Source organism: Coregonus lavaretus, assembly GCF_964263955.1.
Source record: "Coregonus lavaretus genome assembly, chromosome: 11".
Lineage (NCBI taxonomy): Eukaryota > Metazoa > Chordata > Actinopteri > Salmoniformes > Salmonidae > Coregonus > Coregonus lavaretus.
The window spans coordinates 43,189,297-43,209,920 of record NC_139998.1 but is presented as its reverse complement, the minus strand read 5'-3'; the positions used below and the strand labels follow the sequence as shown (position 1 = coordinate 43,209,920).

The 20,624-nt window shown below is 43.0% G+C and overlaps 1 protein-coding gene across 1 annotated transcript; it reads right to left on the bottom strand.

Moving 5' to 3' along the window:
* Positions 1-209: 209 nt before the first annotated feature.
* On the bottom strand, positions 210-20,462 carry tmprss9 (transmembrane serine protease 9; the record flags this gene model as incomplete). The annotated part of the gene is made up of 15 exons (XM_084172147.1): positions 210-600; positions 1,144-1,280; positions 1,402-1,667; positions 3,449-3,617; positions 13,632-13,745; positions 15,447-15,708; positions 16,218-16,360; positions 16,478-16,752; positions 18,699-18,864; positions 18,976-19,089; positions 19,191-19,232; positions 19,478-19,653; positions 19,921-19,988; positions 20,094-20,221; positions 20,327-20,462. The coding sequence occupies 15 exons, from the start codon at positions 20,460-20,462 to the stop codon at positions 439-441; spliced, it is 2,358 nt and encodes a 785-aa protein (XP_084028273.1). The 3' UTR covers positions 210-438.
* Between the last annotated feature and the right edge of the window lie 162 nt (positions 20,463-20,624).

Sequence of the window (20,624 nt, the reverse complement as noted above, 5' to 3'; positions counted from 1 at the left end):
ACTTCCTGACAAGAATCTGCTATAGCTATGCCCATAATTGTCAAACATTTTAGTTATGGTTGGTCTATAGAACTATCATCGAAAAGGTGGTTGGCTAAATAAGACAAATGACAGTTGGGTAAATGCCAATAAAATGAAATATATTTTTGGACCCACAAATACTAAAATAAATACACTTCCCCATTTAATAATAATGTATGTTGTAGTAAAATGTCCCTGGACCACAGTTATCCACATTATTGTCCAAGATGAAACTTTCAGCTGGACTCTCCAGGCAGTTTACTGATGGTGGTAGTGGTGGCATACAGCAGCATATCTTCCTTGACCAGTAACACACAAGAAATGCCAGTGGTGGCTGCAGTGTAGAAAACCCATTTTGTGTCCTTGAGGATTGTATGATGTCTCTGTCGGTCTCAATTCCTTCTCTCTTCCATAGCCTCAGAAGTGCAGATAGTTGGATATCCATTCCCTGATGGCAGTGACCCGCATATAGACTCCTGGGAAAGCAGTCCGTCCGCAGCCATGTCCCCAGCTGGTCACCCCGGCAACAAACCACTGGCCAGAGAGTTCACGACACGTCAGGGGGCCACCAGAATCTCCCTGCGTTTCAGAAAGAGAGAGACCTCGGTTGACAACTTTGTGGTAGAGAATTCAAAATACAAGGCAATAAGCACATCCAAAATGTGCACTGGTCTTGGGAAGGTCGATTTACAGCATAAGAACAAAAATAAGTCACCCGATTTAAATGTTTGTCACCATGCAGACCATAAATGTACTTTTGGGAACAGTGACTCTGTGTGATTATTTTTGTTCTTTTGCTGAGTAGAGTGCCATTTGGCTAGCTAGACGCTGGATGCCCGGACCCAGGAATGCAAATCGGCTGACTTGGTTACATAAGCAGCTTAAGAGAAGAGGAGGCTGACTGCTGGTGCAATTTTAAGGAGAAACAATGTACAGATAAGCATCACTTGCTTAAGTGCAGCAGTGTCTTAGGATAAACAACCACTCAAAGTTTGTCTTTCAAGAAAGGGCAAGAGTACCGAACAATGTTAACTTATCTTGAGCTGAAGTGTTTTAAAAGACTTCAGTTGCTTCTAAATTGGAGAAAGTGTGCACTGCACTTCATGTCATCTGAGCTCTTACCAGGCATGTGTCTTTGCCCCCCTCCATGTAGCCGGCACACATCATGCTCGGGGTGAGGCTGTTGCCGTATGCCTGCTGGCAGTCTGACTGCTCAATGATGTTCACATCAGCTTTCTGGAGCAGGTTGGTCAGAGAACCTGTGGGTGAGACAAATGTCAACATGAGTCACATAGTCAATGATTAGCATTGCAAGATTTATACACACATCACTTACACTTATTTGAACATATGAAACATTTTATCTGATATTACTCTCACCTCCCTCCCTCATGGAGCCCCAGCCAGTGATGTAGCACTCAGTGTTCTTCAGAAAGCTGTGTACGGGAGAGGGGAGGCAAACCAACTGGATGGTGTAGGACCTGGGTGCTGGGACAGCCAGCTCCAGCAGGGCCACATCATAGTCCATGTTGGTTCTGTTGAAGCCTGGGTGCAGTATGATCCTTTGGATGGGGATAACCAGAGCTCCCACCCCGGACCTCAGCACTGAACCCAGACTCACTGACCAGCCGCCAGGGTTGGAGTCACTATGGTGAAGGGATGAGGAAAATTAGCTGATTATTTAACTGACCGTTTAGGCAGGGCATGGATTTTGGATTATGTGTAGAAGTGAATGTTCTATATACAGTTATGAGGTGCACTAGAGACAGACAGACGTGCACACCTTTACCCTATTTAAAAAAAAATGGAAGGATATGTTATGGGGAATCTGATGTCCCTCCCTGTGTAAGTAAACAATTTATGAATGATTCCTCACGAAACACAGACAAAAAAATCAATGATTTTGATGATTATCATGAAGTGTAATCCATAGAATAGGCCTTTGGAGGAAGGATTGTTGACATATATTTGACATTTGTATCTAAAGCATAATTGAGGCATAATTGAGAAATAATTTATAAAAGTTGGCATATTTATGACATTTTGGCCTTACCCAGACTCCATACTGTTTCATCTGTAGGTGCTACAAAGCAAACATTGGTGTCACATGCTTGCTCTGTAATATGAGTAGTATTTTGATTTCAATAACTTTTTTAAACATTAATTTATGAATAATAAAAATGTATAAAGATGAATATTGAAAATACCATTTATTTATTTGGCAATTTTTTATATTGTTGAACATAATATACTCTACGGCAGAGATCATCAACTAGATTCAGCCGCGCGCCGGATTTTTTCTTGAGCGGATGGTCGGGAGCCGGAACATAATTACAAATAATTTGTAGACTGCAGATTGACTGCAAGAATCCCAAACAGATATAATATTTGACTAAAACAATCATTTCAAACCATGCTTATATTTGTATACGACCACGTCTCTCTATTATGCGTGGGAATACTTGGGAACAGATTTCCAAAATTATTTTAATGTCCAACAATGAAAAAATACAAATAAAAAGGTTTTTGCTCAGAAAACTAGGGGGACCAAATTCGGCCCATGGGCCGCCAGTTGGGAACCCTGCACTACTGGCATATCAAAGTTTCAAAAGTGGGATCTCTCCTACTTTTATTAGAGTTATGATTGAATTTGTAAGCGTTACCAAGAATGAATGTGAAAATGGATTCAAAATGGTTGCCCTCTGCTGGATGTGCAATGATACAAGTAAAAAGAGGGCTGTGATTGGATACGTTGCCTACTATGCCAATTTCTCTATATACTAAAATGGGCCATAACTTTTAAACTAGCAGAGCTCACTCTGAAACTTTGATATTTGCCAAATCTAAAATTGTATATTTTCTATATTTATGTTTATTTGTCAATATTCATAAATTAATGTAAAGAGAAAACAGTTTTGGAAATCTAAATACTACTCATATTACAGAGCAACTGGTAAAGCTTTATATGACACCAACGTTTGCTTTGTAGCATCTACAGTTGAAACATTATGGAGTCTTAAAGGAGGCCTGGGTAAGGCCAAAATGTAATAAATATGCCAACTTTGATAAATGATTTCTATATTATGCTTTTAGATACAAATGTCAAATGTATGTCAACAATTCGTCCTCCAAAGGACTAATCATGAAAATCCCCAAAATTATGGTATTTTTTTATCTGGGTTTCATGAGGAATCACTCTTCTACAGTATGTGACAATGTGAATGGTCTACAATACATATTAGGCCCTGACAGACAGTGATGTATTCTGTAGTCCCGTGTAGCTCAGTTGGTAGAGCATGGTGCTTGCAACGCCAGGGTTGTGGGTTCGATCCCCACGGGGGACCAGTATGAAAAAATGTATGCACTCACTAACTGTAAGTCGCTCTGGATAAGAGCGTTTGCTAAATGCCTAAAATGTAAAATGTACCCTTTGATGCAGTGGGCAGCAGTCAGGAGCCACTTCGAGTGTATGAGAGTGGCTCCACAGCGGTGTAAGCGTTGATACTGTAGGCTGCCAATCCATGGCCACTCCCCCCTCCGTGCTGTCAAGCCACCCACAATCCTCTGGGAGCCCACCGCCGGACGCATGCCACAGTCTGAGGAGAGAAAGAGTGCAGGATGGCAACTTAGAACTTCAAAAGTCGTCAATGTTTTGAAGAGGGATTGTAAAATTGGGTCCATCTACATCTGCTACATACAGACTTATTCCACATTTTGTCATTACAGCCTGAAATCAAAATTTATTTTTCTCACCGATCTACACACAATACCCCATAATGGCAAAGTCAAAACATGTTTTTAGAAATGTTAGCTAATTTATTGAAAATGAAATAAAGGAATATCTAATTTACATAAGTATTCACACCCCTGAGTCAATACATGTTAGAATCACCTAAGAGCTTTGCACATCTGGATTGTAAAATATTTGCACATTTTTTTTAACATTCTTCAAGCTCTGCCAATTTGGTTGTTGATCATTGCTAGACAGCCATTTTCAAGTCCTGCCATAGATTTTCAAGATGATTTAAGTCAAAACTGTAACTAGGTCACTCAGGAACATTCAATGTCGTCTTGGTAAACAACTCCAGTGTAGATTTGGCCTTGTGTTTTAGGTTATTGTCCTGCTGAAAGGTGAATTTGTCTCCCAGTGTCTGTTGGAAACCAGACTGAACCAGGTTTTCCTCTAGGATTTTGCCTTTGCTTAGCTCGATTCCGTTTCTTTTTATCCTAAAAAACTCCCTAGTCCTTGCCTATGACAAGCATACCCATAACATGATGCAGCCAACAAAATGCTTGAAAATATGAAGAGTGGTACTCAATGATGTGTTGTGTTGGATTTGCCCCAAACATAACACTTTGTATTCAAGACAAAGTTAATTTCTTCACCACATCTTTTGCAGTTTTACTTTAGTGCCTTATTTACATTTGTCATTTAGCAGACGCTCTTATCCAGAGTAACTTACAGTTAGTGCATTCATCTTAAGATAGCTAGGTCAGACAACCACATAACAGTCATTGTAAGTACATTTTTCCTCAATAGAGTAGCTATCAGCAAAGTCAGAGCTAGGGGAGGTGTCAGGTGAGAAGGGGGGGGGGGTGCGATAAGAAGCGTGATTCATCACTTCAGAGAACGCGTTTCCACTGATACAGAGTCCAATGGCGGCACGCTTTACACCACTCCATCCGACGCTTGGCATTGCGCATGGTGATCTTAGGTTTGTGTGTGGCTGCTCGGCCATGAAAACCCATTTCAAGAATCTCCCAACAAACATTTATTGTGCTGAAGTTGCTGAGCCATTGTTGCTCCTAGACGTTTCCACTTCACAATAACAGCACTTACAGTTGACCGGGGCAGCTCTAGCATGGCAGAAATTTGACGATCTGACTTGTTGGAAAGGTGGCATCCTATGACGGTGCCACGTTGAAAGTCACTGAGCTCTTCAGTAAGGCCATTCTATTGCCAATGTTTGTCTATGGAGATTGCGTGGCTGTGTGCTCGATTTTATACACCTGTCAGCAACATCGGCTGAAATAACCGAATCCACCAATTTGAAGGGGTGTCCACATACTTTTGCATATATAGTGTATATTGGTTGCAGGTTTTAGGACTATTTCTAAGTTACACCACAACCACCATGGCATTTCTCTTAAAAAATGATTTCACTGTGACCTGCTGCTGACAGCGAGGCAGTCTGTTGCTGAGTGAGTGAGTGGTGGGGAGGGCCGGAGGGGTGTGTGTGTGTTGAGAGAGCGCTACAGCAGGCAGCTAAGTCCACTATTGGCTGAGCCACGTGAGTGAGAGGAAACAGAGCAGCACACGTGCACATCGTGACAACTTTTTACCAGTTGTAGGTAGGCTATTTACACTGAACAAAAATATAAACGCAACATGTAAAGTGTTGGTCCCATGTTTCATGAGCTGAAATAAAAACTCCTAGAAATTTTCATTTGCACAAAATGCGTATTTCTCTCAAAATTTGTGCACATATTTGCTTACATCCTTGTTAGTGAGCATTTCTCCTTTGCCAAGATAATCCATCCACCTGACAGGTGTGGCATATCAAGAAGCTGATTAAAAAGCATTATCATTACACAGGTGCACCTTGTGCTAGGGACAATAAAAGGCCACTCTAAAATGTGCAGTTTTGTCACACAACACAGTGCAATTGGCATGCTGACTGCAGGAATGTCCACCAGAGCTGTTGCCAGATAGTTTAATGTTCATTTCTCTACCATGAGCCGCCTCCAATGTCATTTTTAGAGAATTAGGCAGTACATCCAACCGGCCTCACAACCGCAGACCACGTGTATGGCGTTGTGTGGGCGAGCGGTTTGCTGATGTTAACGTTGTGAACAGAGTGCCCCATGGTGGCGGTGGGGTTATGGTATGGACAGGCATAAGCTACGGACAACGAACGCAATTGCATTTTATCGATGGCAATTTGAATGTACAGAAATACCGTGACGAGATCCTGAGGCCCATTGTGAGGCCCATTTATTTTAAGGTATCTTTGGCCATCAGATGCATCTCTGTATTCCCAGTCATGTGATATCCATAGATTAGGGCCTAATGAATTTATTTCAATTGACTGAATTCCTCATATGAACTGTAACTCAGTAAAATCTTTGAACTTGTTGCATGTTGTGTTAATATTTTTTATTTATTTTTTGTTCAGTATTTATTTGTTCAGTATAGATTGTCATTATGGAGACACCTACCTTTTTCCAACCCTTTTTCCATAAAACATATTAACACGCTAGAACTAATGCACATCAATAAATAGTGGAGACAAAGCATTGGAAACGACTTTGGGCGCACTAGAGCGCATTACATAACTTCGCTCAGAGGTGGTTTAAACTCCATTCTAATGTCGACTTTTCTTAAAGAAAACGGTTTTAAAGCGAAGTGTTTTACGCATGCTCATCAGTTCTTGGGTCTCTGGGGCTGCGTGAGTGGAAATTTGAAATGAAAGTTATGGAACTCCCTCACGTGGTTCTTTTTATGTGGCAAAGTCCTCAATGAAACTGACATTAAATGTAGCGAATGATACTTTTGCCTCTGTTGGCCATCAATTAGCCTATTAATTTATATGTCATTGTAGGCTACTGTAGGCTACCATTTGATACAAAAAATATGTTGAAATGACGATATCACTGGAGTCATTGCAAATACATTTGTGCCCATTTGTAGCCTTGTGTTATTGTGCAATTATTAATGGCCATGTTTTGTTAATTCAATCGGAAGTTATCAAATCTCTATCGCAATTGCTGATCGGTTGTTAGAACGCATTAGATTGACTGTAACAGTAGTCATAGGCTACAAGTAAAAAAACATTTAAAGAAAACACTAGCTGTTGTTGACAAGCATATTCAGTTCAAATACAAATTATTAATATTTAATTCAGTGATTAAAATTATGACCCCATCCTCAGTAGCCTATTCCAGCTGGCTATTGGGAAACACAAGCACGTCTTACCTCGAAATCGCCTCCCTATTCATGTTGAATTAATTAGTCTGTTAATTTGAACTAAGCAAGCTGATAAAAAATAAAATAATAGGCAATCAGCCTTGAGCTAAACTGAGCGAGCTCAGCTGTGAATGGTCCTGGCGCACCAAAACATTGTGTCAAGGGAAGCCAGTTTGGATTTGGCTTCAGACCAATCACATCACAGGCCAAATGTAATTGTTGACAGAAAATAACTTGAATTGTTGCATCTCATGTTGTTGTCTATTGGGAAACACAAGCACGTCTTACCTCGAAATCGCCTCCCTATTCATGTTGAATTAATTAGTCTGTTAATTTGAACTAAGCAAGCTGATAAAAAATAAAATAATAGGCAATCAGCCTTGAGCTAAACTGAGCGAGCTCAGCTGTGAATGGTCCTGGCGCACCAAAACATTGTGTCAAGGGAAGCCAGTTTGGATTTGGCTTCAGACCAATCACATCACAGGCCAAATGTAATTGTTGACAGAAAATAACTTGAATTGTTGCATCTCATGTTGTTGTCCTCCGGTGGCTAGCTAAAATCGAACCTTTCCTATATTAGCCTTGGATGGAGATAGTTATTTGGAGTGGTTTTACTTGATTCTCCATACTGGCCAATGATTATTTCGGCGATTCTGATCCAACAATAAATTCATACATTGTGCCCCTGGCCTGAGATGATGGAAGTTCAACGTGTAGCTAGATGTAGTTTGCTAATGTTAACTAGCTGGCCTGGCGTATCGTTGCCCATAAAAGAAAGTTAGGCTAGCGAGCAAGCATTTTAACCAGGTAGCCTAGGACAACAAAAACTAAAAGCATGTACTAAATGACAGTCATAGACCGTTTAGGCAACATGAAAGAGAATGGCATTGGCGTTTCTCTACAAGTAGGGTGAGTCAACATGTTTTTTCTACTTGCACGCACACACACACAAATCAGTACCATGGACAGCCACATCATATTTACCTTACGTTGATTGGACTAAAATGTTTTTGGTATCTTTTAGTTGGCACTGTAGTAGACTAAGATTAGGTGATTACATGATGTTGAAATGGTGCTGGAATAGTGGAAGAAGCTCCTGTTTTCTTTGCGACTTGTGGTAACTCTACGTGGTTCTAAATCAATAGTTTAGTAGTCCGAAAATGTCAGAAACATTACCTTGCTTGACCATGCTGTAGGTTATGTAACTGTTACATCCAATATGTTTTGTGGACGTCACCGGACAGATGTTGCTCTCCGGTTTTGTAATGAAACAAATGTGTGGTAGAATTTATTCCGCCACTGTGTCTTCTTATTGTCTCTGCCTTATATCACGGTGTCAAGGCATATGAACTAATAGGTTATAGAGAAAACAACGCAATTATCACAACACATAGGTTGTAAAATTGCTTTTTTTCCTGGTTTGGCTTCCCCGGTGATTTTACCCAGGTACCGCTACTGTGGACTATGCCTATTGAAATTACAAGTCAATCTCGCAAATGGGCCACTTATAACGGTTTGTAGTCTTAACATCTGGCACATAATAATGGCACAACGATTTTGAGATCCTCTGTCTAACTCTCATCACTCAAACACTCCTGTCGGATTTATCTATAGTTATGCACATGCGCAAAAGGGATTTATTAGCAATTTTAAACCGTGTTCGAGCCCTGAATGCTGACTGGCTGAAAGCCGTGATATATCGGGCCATATACCACGGGTATGACAAAGAAATGACTTACTTTTCTAATTACGTTGTTAACCAGTTTATAATAGCAATAAGGCACCCCGGGGGTTGTGGTAAATGGCCAATATACCACGGCTAATGGCTGTATCCAGGCATTCCGCGTTACGTCATACTTAAGAACAGCCCTCAGCCGTGGTATACAGTGCATTCGGAAAGTATCCAGACCTCTTGGCTTTTTCCACATTCTGTTACGTTACAGCCTTATTCTAAAATTGATTAAATAGTTTGTTTCCCTCATCAATCTACACAAAACAGGTTTTATGAAATATCACATTTACATAAGTATTCAGACCCTTTACTCAGTACTTTGTTGAAGCACCTTTGGCAGCGATTACAGCCTCGAGTTTTCTTGAGTATGACGCTACAAGCTTGGCACACCTGTATTTGCAGAGTTTCTCCCATTCTCTGCAGATCCTCTCAACCTCTGTCAGGTTGGATGGGGAGCATCGCTGCACAGCTTTTTTCAGGTCTCTCCTGAGATGTTAAATCGGGTTCAAGTCCGGGCTCTGGCTGGGCCACTCAAGGACATTCAGAGACTTGTCCCGAAGCCACTCCTACGTTGTCTTGGCTGTGTACTTAGGATCGTTGTCCTGAGAATGTTTTCATCAAGGATCTCTCTGTACTTTGCTCCGTTTATCTTTCCCTCGATCCTGACTAGTATCCCAGTCCCAGCCGCTGAAAAACATCCCCACAGCATGATGCTGCACCACCATAGGGATGGTGCCAGGTTTCCTCCAGACGTGACGCTTGGCACTCAGGCCAAAGAGTTCAATCTTTGTTTCATCAGACCAGAGAATCATGTTTCTCATTGTCTGAGAGTCCTTTAGGTGCCTTTTGGCAAACTCCAAGTGGTCTGTCATGTGCCTTTTACTGAGGAGTGACTGCCATCTGTCCACTCTACCATAAAGGCCTGATTGGTGGAAGTGATGCAGAGATGGTTGTCCTTCTGGAAGGATCTCCCATCTCCACAGAGGGACTCTAGAGCTCTGTCAGCGTGACCATCGGGTTCTTGATCACCTCCCTGACCAAGGCCCTTCTCCCCCGATTGCTCAGTTTGGCCGGGCTGCCAGCTCTAGGGAGAGGCTTGGTGTTTCCAAACTTCTTCCATTTAAGAATGATGGAGGCCGCTGTGTTCTTGGGGACCTTCAATGCTGAAGAAATGTTTTGGTACCCTTCCCCAGATCTGTGCCTTGACACAATCCTGTCTCGGAGATCTAAGGACAATTCCTTCGACCTCATGGCTTGGTTTTTGCTCTGACATGCACTGTCAACTGTGGGACCTTATATAGACAGGTGTATGCCTTTCCAAATCAATTGAATTTACCACATGTGGACTCCAATCAAGTTGTAGAAACATCAAGGATGATCAATGGAAACAGGATGCACCTGAGCTCAATTTCGAGTCTCATAGCAATACTTTCCGAATGCACTGTATTGGCCATATTCAGTACCGTAACCCCCTCGTGTCTTATTGCTTAATCATAGCAGTCAATCGAGGTAAATCGACATCCATTGATGGAAAATCATCTGCCGAATGATCTTTTCTCTTGTGATATTCAAATTCCTTTATTACGTCATGTCCTAGCTCGCAATAATTATTATTTTGATAAACTGAATTTTGCTTCTAACGTCATTACAAGTTACGTCGATATTCCTTCTTAATTGGCTCGACAACGTTATGGAAAAAGGGTTTATTGTATAATTGTGGCAACTCCTCTCAAAATTGGGCTAGTTTTCAGGCCTTTTGGGCAGGTTGAGTGGTCATTGGGCTAAAAATTGTATCTAGACCTGGCAACCCTGCCTGGTAGGAGCGGCCTGCCAGGTAGGATGCAATCCAAGAGTGTGCAGAGCCTGAGACACCCAGCCCTGAGTGGGTGAGGAGGATCTGATGTTTCACAGTGTCGAAGGCAGCAGATAGATCTGGGAGGATGAGACAGAGGATAGAAATGTAGCTTTGGCAGTGCGGAGAGCCTCCGGGACACAGAGAAGAGTAGTCTCGGTTGAGTGGCACGTCTTAAAGCCTGACTGGTTAGGGTCAAGAAGATTGTTCTGAGAGGGATAGCGAGAGAGTTGGTCATAGACAGCACACTCAAGTGTTTTGGAAATAAAAGAAAGGGATACCAGTCTGTAGTTTCTGATGTCAGAGGAGTCGAGTGTTGGTTTCTTGAGAAGGGTAGCGACTCGGGCTATTTTGAAGTCAGAGGGGACGCAGCCAGTGGTCAGGGATGAGTTGATGAGGGAGGTCTCCAGAGGTGGTCTTGAGAAGGGAGGAGGGGATGGGGTCGAGCGTGCAGGTTGTCGGGTGGCTGGACCTCACTAGTCGCAGAATTTCATGTTGAGAGAGAGGGTAGAAAGAGGTCAAGGCGTAGTGTAGTTCCGTGTAAGTGGGACCAGTGGACTCAATAGGCTGAGTGAATGAGAAGCGGATGTCGTCAACCTTCTTTTCAAAGTGGTTGACAAAGTCGTCCGCAGAGAGGGAGGAGGGAGGGGAGGGGGTGGAGGATTAAGGAGGGAGAAGGTATAAAATGAGGGGTTAGAGGCAGTAGCTTGAATTTAGAGTGATAGAAGGTGGCTTTAGCAGCAGATACAGAGGAAGAGAAGGTTGAGTGAGGGAGTGGAAGGATGATAGGTCCTCCAGAAGTTTAGCTGCCCGCAGCCCTATTCTGTAAACTCGCAATGAGTCACTCAGCCACGGAGCAGGAAGGGAGGGGCGAGCCGGCCGGGAGGAAAGGGGACAGTGCGAGTCATAGGATGCGGAAAGGGAGGAGAGTAGGGTTGAAGAGGCAGAATCAGGAGACAGGAGGGAAAAGGATTCAGCAGAATGGAGAGAGGATAGAAGAGGAGAGAGAGAGAGAGAGAAGAGGAGAGAGAGCGGGAGAAGATTGTGACGGCACATCACCATCTGGGTAGGGACTGAGTGGCTAGGGTTGGAGGAAAGGTAGACAGAAAATGATTTTTTAAAAAATATATAAAAAAGTAGTGATCAGAAACCTGGAGGGGGGGTTGCAGTGAGATTAGTAGGCGAACAGCATCTAGTAAAGATGAGGTCAAGCGTATTGCCTGCCTTGTGAGTGGGAGGGGACTGCGAAAGGGTGAGGTCAAAAGAGGCGAGGGGAAAGAGAGAGTTGGAAAGAAATGAATTGAAGGCAGACGTTGGGAGGTTGAAGTTGCCAAGTACTAAGAGCGGTGAACCATCGCCAGGAAATTAGCTTATCAAGGTGTCAAGCTCATTGAGGGCACCTCTAAGGGCACTCTCTAAGGGCATCTGGTGGGCGATAGATGACAACAATGTTAAGCTTGAGGGGACAAGTGACAGTGACAGCATGGAATTCGAAATAAGAGATGGACAGGTGAGAGAGGGAGAAAAGAGAACATCTCCACTTAGGAGAAATTAGTAGCCCTGTGCCACCACCTCGATGACCAGATGCTCTCGGACTATGAGAGAAAATGTAGTCATATAAAGCGAGAGCAGCTGGAGTAGCAGTGTTCTCTGGGGTGATCCATGTCTCCGTCGGGGCCAAAAAGTCCAGGGACTGAAGGGCAGCATAGGCTGAGATGAACTCTGCGTTCTTAACCACAGATCGGCAGTTCCAAACGCTGCCAGAGTCCAGGAATTCCACATGGGTTGTACACGCAGGGTACACTAAATTAGAAAGGTTGCAGCCAAGGGGTGGGGAGCGTCTGTAGAAAGGTTGCAGCCAACTGGAATAGAAAACACACACATAGTTGCCAAAGCTACAAAAGAGCAAAATGAGATCATCTGAAAATAACTAGATAAGATACTAAAGTCAGAGAGTGGTGTGGAGTCTTCCTCTCTTTCCTTCCTCAAATAACTCTGCAGAACAACTCGGCTGAACAGTCTTTGATTCGGCGACGGTCTTAGTTTTGCACCGCTGACAAGACCACCGCTGAGAAAACAGGGGAGACTGAAGTACTAATATTAATTGCTAATTGCCTTGCAAAGGTGAAGAGCACACCTCCCTCTCCAATACAGCCACTGATGACCAAAACAACAACAGTCCCAAATTGCCCTGCCCCTTAATCCTGGTTGATGTGTCAACAATCATCTGCAAATTAATAGCAGTCAGTAGTTCACACAGCAAGTAGGCTACTGGGAAGACAGGCAGCACTTAAATTAGATGGCCTTAGCTCACAAAAAGACTGTACTAGATAACAGATAAAGACAAAAATTATACTTATCACTGCTGGAGATCTCAGAAGTCCTCTAGCTATAGGATGAAGCACACTGAGATGGAGCCTGAGAAGCTGGTTATGTACTCCGAAAAGAGGTGATGCATGTTTTGGAATATTTTTATTTTGTAGAGGCTTCCTTCTTTTCACTCTGTCATTTAGGTAAGTATTGTTGAGTAATTACAATGTTGTTGATCCATCCTCAGTTCTCTTATCACAGCCATTAAACTTTGTAACTGTTTTAAAGTCACCATTGGCCTCATGGTGAAATCCAATAGGTGCCATTCTTTGCGAGGCATTAGAAAACCTCCCTGGTCTTTTTGGTTGAATCTGTGTTTGAAATTCACTGCTCGACTGAGGGACCTTACAATTATCTGTATGTGTGGGGTACACAGCTGAGGTAGTCATTCAAAAATCATGTTAAACACTATTATTGCACAAAGAGTGAGTCCATGTAAGTTTACTCCTTAATTTAACTCATATTTAATTAATTTGTAAAAAGTTCTCAAAACATAATTCCACTTTGACATTATGGGGTATTGTGTGTAGGTCAGTGCCACAAAATAAAAATTTAATCAATTTTAAATTCAGGCTGTAACACAACAAAATGTGGAAAAAGTCTAAGGGTGTGAATACTTTCTGAAGGCACTGTATGTTGACAACTGAGATAGTTGTACAGTTTGTGAGACAGGCCAGCGATAAACTCACCACAGTTCTTCTCATCAGCCTCGTTAGAGCAGTCAATGACACCATCACACTCAGGGTTAATTTTGTTGATGCAGTCCCCAGCCCTGCACTTGAAGTTCTCACTACAGTTCACAGCTGCCAAAAAAAACACTATGATTAGTTACAGTGCATTCGGGAAAGTATTCAGACCCCTTCGCTTTTTCCACATTTTGTTTACGTTACAGCCTTATTCTAAAAATGATTGAATAAATAAAACTCATCAATCTACACACAATACCCCCATTATGACAAAGCGAAAACAGGTTTAGACATTTTTGCACATTTATTAAAAATAAAAAACAGAAATACCTTATTTACTTAAGTATTCAGACCCTTTGCTATGAGACTCGAAATTGAGCTCAGGTGCATTCTGTTTCCATTTATCATCCTTGAGATGTTTCTACAACTTGATTGGAGTCCACCTGTGGTAAATTCAAATGATTGGACATGATTAGGAAAGGCGCACACCTGTCTATATAAGGTCCCACAGTTGACAGTGCATGTCAGAGCAAAAACCAAGCCATGAGGTCGAAGGAATTGTCCGTAGAGCTCCGAGACAGTATTGTGTCGAAGCACAGATCTGGGGAAGGGTACCAAAACATTTCTGCAGCATTGAAGGTCCCCAAGAACACAGCGGCCTCCATCATTCTTAAATGTAAGAAGTTTGGAACCACCAAGACTCTTCCTAGAGCTGGCCACCCGGCCAAACTGAGCAATTGGGGGAGGACCTTGGTCAGGGAGGTGACCAAGAACCCGATGGTCACTCTGACACCGCTCCAGAGTTCCTCTGTAGAGATGGGAGAACCTTCCAGAAGGACAACTATCTCTGCAGCACTCCACCAATCAGAGTGGCCAGACGGAAGCCACTCCTCAGTAAAAGGCCTGATTGGTGGAGTGCTGCAGAGATAGTTGTCCTTCTGGAAGGTTCACTTGGAGTTTGCCAAAAGGCACCTAAAGGACTCTCAGACCATGAGAAACAAGATTCTCTGGTCTGATGAAACCAAGATTGAACTCTTTGGCCTGAATGCCAAGCGTTACGTCTGGAGAAAATCTGGCACCATCCCTACGGTGAAGCATGGTGGTTGCAGCATCATGCTGTGGGGATGTATTTCAGCTGCAGGGACTGGGAGACTAGTCAGGATCGAGGGAATGATGAACAGAGCGATGAACAGAGCAACGTACAGAGAGATCCTTGACTGGGGGCAAAGGTTCACCTTCCAACAGGACAACGACCCTAAGCACACAGCCAAGACAACACAGGATTGGCTTCGGGACAAGTCTCTGAATGTCCTTGAGTGGCCCAGCCAGAGCCCGGACCTGAACCCGATCTAACATCTCTGGATAGACCTTACGATAGCTGTGCAGCGATGCTCCCCATCCAACCTGACAGAGCTTGAGATGATCTGCAGAGAAAAATGGGAGAAACTCCACAAGTAGAGGTGTGCCAAGTTTGTAGCATCATACCCAAGAAGACTCAAGGCTGTAATCGCTGCCAAAGGTGCTTCAACAAAATACTGACTAAAGGCTCTGAATACTTATGTAAATGTGATATTTCAGTATTTTGTATTATTTTTTTGCAAAAAACTCTAAAAACCTGTTTTTGCCTTGTCATTATGGGGTATTGGGTGTAGATTGATGAGGGAAAAAAACAATTTAATCAATTTTAGAATAAGGCTGTAAAGTAACAAAATGTGTAAAAAGTCAAGGGGTCGAATTTCTTTCCAAATGCACTGTATATCCTGTATTATCAAACATCAACTACCTAAAATGTCCCTATAACCTTGCTTCCAATATTACCAGGCAGGAGTGGAGCTGCTGCCATTGTCTTGGAAATAGGACTGACTGTTGGTGTCGTAACTGGCACCATTGGCGGGGTGTGGGCAGGGTAGTGGACCATGCCAGGGTTGGTGTGGCTGAGGATCCAGTTGCGTAGCCTGGTGACGCGGGAATAGACCCCTGGCCTGTTGATCTGAGCACAGCCCACACCCCAGCTCACCACCCCAGCCAGGAAGAACCGCCCTGGGGCCTCCTCACACACCAGTGGCCCTCCAGAGTCACCCTGATAGTGATTTAATACAAAATCAGGGAATTTAATAAGCATGTCAACATGCCATAAACCCAGCCCACTATTTGTAGGACAGCCCTAAGGGTCAATGTGTTATTTGAACTCTAAGTACACATTCCACACAACAAAAGAAAGGACATGTATACAGTATGTATTATAAACTTGGTGGTTAGAGCCCTGAATGCTGATTGGCTGAAAGCCGTGGGTATACCACAGGTATGTCCCCAAAATATTTTTTACTGTTCTAATTACATTGGTAACCAGTTTATAATAGCAATAAGGCACCTCGGTTTGAGGTATATGGCCAATATACCACGGCTAAGGGCTGTGTCCAGGCACTCTGCGTTGCGTCCTGCGTAAGAACAGCCCTTCGCCGTGGTATATTGACCATATACCACACCCCCTCTGGCCTTATTACTTAAATAGAGCCACCATGTAGGGGAACCAAAAAAGTCAGACTGCAAGTGGATAGCTTTTCAGGCTCATCGCTTTCTCTTTCTCACCTGACAGGAGTCGACCTTCCCCTGTAAGAAGCCAGCACACATCATGTTGTCGGTCACAGAGCCTCTGTAAACGGACGACTTGTTGCAGACCTTTGAATCAATGATATTCACCACTGCCTTCTGTAGAGCTGGTGGCGTATCAACTACACAGCACAACAGAGAACAGGGTCAGTGAGCACTACAATACAAAAGGTAACTTACAAAGGTGTGACTTTTGGGAAAATGCTGTGGTTATAAAAACAAATTCAAAGGTAACTCACAGGAATGCTGGTTGAGAGCCCCCCAGCCAGACACCACACAGTTCCGGCCTGGGCTGAAGACATGGGAGGAGGAGGGCAGACAGACAGGCTGGATGTAGGGGCTGAAGGTGAGGGGGGTCTCTAGCTCCAGCATGGTCACGTCGTTGTTAGTGGTCATAGGGTTGTAGTGTGGGGACACAAACACAGACTTGATGTTCACAGAGATGGCGTCTGACTCTTCTCCACTCACCAGGATGGCTCCTACCAGGGCTGTCCATTCTTTTGGGTCATTGTCCCTGTAGGGAGTTGGAAAAGAGTAGTCAATTCACTCAACTTCAAACTGACACAATCACTCCTCACTTCTCCACCTTGATAGCCTACAGTGGTGTGAAAAAGTGTTTGCCCCCTTCCTGATTTCTTATTTGTTTGCATGTTTGTCACACTTAAATGTTTCAGATCAAAGAAATGTAAATATTAGTAAAAGATAACACAAGTAAACACAAAATGCAGTTTTGAAATGAAGGTTGTTATTATTAAGGGAAAACAAAATCCAAACCCACATGGCCCTGTGTGAAAAAGTGATTGCCCCCTACAACCTAATAACTGGTTGGGCCACCCTTAGCAGCAACAACTGCAATCAAGCGTTTGCGATAACTTGCAATGAGTCTTTTACAGCGCTGTGGAGGAATTTTGGTCCACTCATCTTTGCAGAATTGTTGTAATTCAGCCACATTGGAGGATTTGAGCATGAACTGCCTTTTCAAGGTCATGCCACAGCATCTCAATAGGATTCAGGTCAGGTCTTTGACTAGGCCACTCCAAAGTCTTCATTTTGTTTTTCTTCAGCCATTCAGAGGTGGACTTGCTGGTGTGTTTTGGATCATTGTCCTGCTGCAGAATCCAAGTTCGCTTCAGCTTGAGGTCACGAACAGATGGCCGGACATTCTCCTTCAGGATTTTTTGGTAGACAGCAGAATTCATGGTTCCATTTATCACAGCAAGTCTTCCAGGTCCTGAAGCAGCAAAACAGGCCCAGACCATCACACTACTACCACCATATTGTACTGTTGGTATGATGTTCTTTTTCTGAAATGCGGTGTTACTTTTACGCCAGATGTAATGGGACACACACCTTCCAAAAAGTTCAACTTTTGTCTCGTCAGTCCACAGAGTATTTTCTCAAAGGTCTTGGGGATCATCAAGATGTTTTCTGGCAAAAATGAGACAAACCTTAATGTTATTTTTGCTCAGCAGTGGTTTTCGTCTTGGAACTCTGCCATGCAGGCCATTTTTGCCCAGTCTCTTATGGTGGAGTCATGAACACTGACCTTAACTGAGGCAAGTGAGGCCTGCAGCTCTTTGGATGTTGTTGTGGGGTCTTTTGTGACCTCTTGGATGAGTTGTCGCTGCGCTCTTGGGGTAATTTTGGTCGGCCGGCCACTCCTGGGAAGGTTCACCACTGTTCCATGTTTTCGCCATTTGTGGATAATGGCTCTCACTGTGGTTCGCTGGAGTCCCAAAGCTTTAGAAATGGCTTTATAACCTTTTCCAGACTGATGGATCTCAATTACTTTCTTTCTCATTTGTTCTTGAATTTCTTTGGATCTCGGCATGATGTTTAGCTTTTGAGGATCTTTTGGTCTACTTCACTTTGTCAGGCAGGTCCTATTTAAGTGATTTCTTGATTGAGAACAGGTGTGGCAGTAATCAGGCCTGGGTGTGGTTAGAGGAATTGAACTCAGGTGTGATAAACCACAGTTGAGTTGTGTTATAACAGGGGGGGCAAACACTTTTTCACACAGGGCCATGTAGGTTTGGATTTTGTTTTCCCTTAATAATAACAACCTTCATTTCAAAACTGCATTTTGTGTTTACTTGTGTTATCTTTGACTAATATTTACATTTGTTTGATGATCTGAAACATTTAAGTGTGGCAAACAAATAACAAATAAGGAAGGGGGCAAACACTTTTTCACACCACTGTATGTGTGGCAAGTCTATTGACAGGTGCAAGGGGTCGTCACTAGTTACCACAGCCACAAAGTCAGAAACCACACCTATTTCTACAATTTCTCTTCTTAAAATGAGATTTTAAACCTAACCTTAACCCTAACCTTAACCACACTGCTAACCTTATGCCTAACCCTAACCTTAAATGAAGACCACATTTTTACGATATAGCCAATTTTGACTTTGTGGCTGTGCTATCTAGTGGAAACCGGTGCATGGTGTAGTAACCTACTTCTCGAAGCAGTGAGCAGCAGTGACAAGCCAATGGCTGTTGATGATGGAGGCTCCACAGTTGTGTCGGCCATGCAGCCTCAGACTGACCTGCCAGGGCAGCTCCCCAGGACGGGCATCCACTCCACCCACTATTCTACTGCCCATGGCCGGACGAGTCCCACAGGCTGGGGACAACAGCAGTCAGTTAGTATATTGTGAAAGTTGTATGTTCTGGTGTTTCTGTCTGTCATATCTGTCTGTCAGTCTGTCAGTCATAGAGGTTAAAGAGCACTCACAGCAGTAAGCTTCATCAGAGCCGTCGGCACAGTCTGGGATGAAATCACACTCGGCGTTGACCTTGGTGACACACTCCCCATTGTCACAGCTGAAAGTGTTGTCGGGACAGCTGGCTGGGGAGAGACAGTATCATACGGTCAGATAGAAAACCCTGACCCGCGGCGCCTTGACTTTTTTAGAGCAATCAAGATTAGGGTAGAATAGAAACACTCACCCATATCATCTCCAATGCTATAGAATGACTTCCCACTGGCCCCTGGGTAGTGAACATGAAAATAAAAGATTGGATGAGGAAGAAAGCATGACATATTATGTAACTATACACTTTAATGATAGTTGTGAACTATGCAATATCTATACCCCCTCTTTCTCTACATATCTTGATCTGTTTTGGTCGAAACATTGTCTTGTAACTACAATCAGGATATGTGTCAATCAGTGTTTGAGTGGGATTTTCTATCATACATCATATCTATCAGACAAAAAAAGATGACACAGTACCCAGTAAGACAATAGTGTTGATCTCTCCAAACTCAGGCACTTCTATGGGCTTCCCATGGAACAGGGCATTCAGTCCTACCCTCAAAAGGTCCTGAATAAAATTATCAGAGTACTGCTGGACCTTGGACACGCTGAAGACCAGTCGGTATGTGGCCATCACATCGCCATTGATGTTACTGGAATAAAGGGAGACATCAAATTAAAGTAAACAAAATATTAAAGGTTCTAAAACACTCTTTTACTATACATTTCATTTAAGTATGTGTGGTCCTCTGTAGCTCAGTTGGTAGATCATGGCACTTGTAATGCCAGGATAGTGGGTTTGATTCCCGGGACCACCCATACATAAAATGTATGCATGCATGTAAGTCGCTTTGGATAAAAGCATCTGCTAAATGGCATATATTATTATTCAACGTAACATTAATTATCTTTGGACTTACCCATAGGCAACAATATTACAGTTGATATAGTGATGTGCTATTGACGAGGCAATGAAAATATTCTTGATCTGCAAGTGGATGGAAAGATTTGAACTATTTATTAATAAAATCATTAAAATGTGAATATGTGCCATGAAATCAGGCCCCAGGATCTCATTGCAGTCAGCTCTTACCTTAGTCCTTAGAGTAGAAGTGAGCACTATAGAGAATGCAGAGCTCTCATCTTGCAGGTCAGGGCCATACTTCAGACCCTTCAGCTCTACTGTCTCCATGAAGTAATGCTCCTCTTGCACCAAGTATGCTGATGATGTCAGAGAGGATCAAACATCTGTATGCAATTGATTATTACTATTCAAATAGCCGATACATTATCTGTAATAAGCATGACGTAAGTCACATGACTCACCAACCAACAAGCCCACAAAGACGCTGATGAATAAGACGAGGATAAAAGCCAGTGTGATTTTCCTACAGCAGACAGAGTTGGGGGGAGAAGGAGCAGGCTCCCCTGGGGGCCACTCACGATCCTTCTTTAACTCCATCTTGGCTTCAAAGCAACCTTACCTCACACAGAGCATTCCAGTATCTGCACATAGAATGGAATACTCAGTCAGTCAAAGATTGGGAAATGCATTGTAGGCTTTCCTTTTTTTGGCACACCTTGTAATAGTAGCTTGTACACCTTGAATTGAACCCTGTAATAG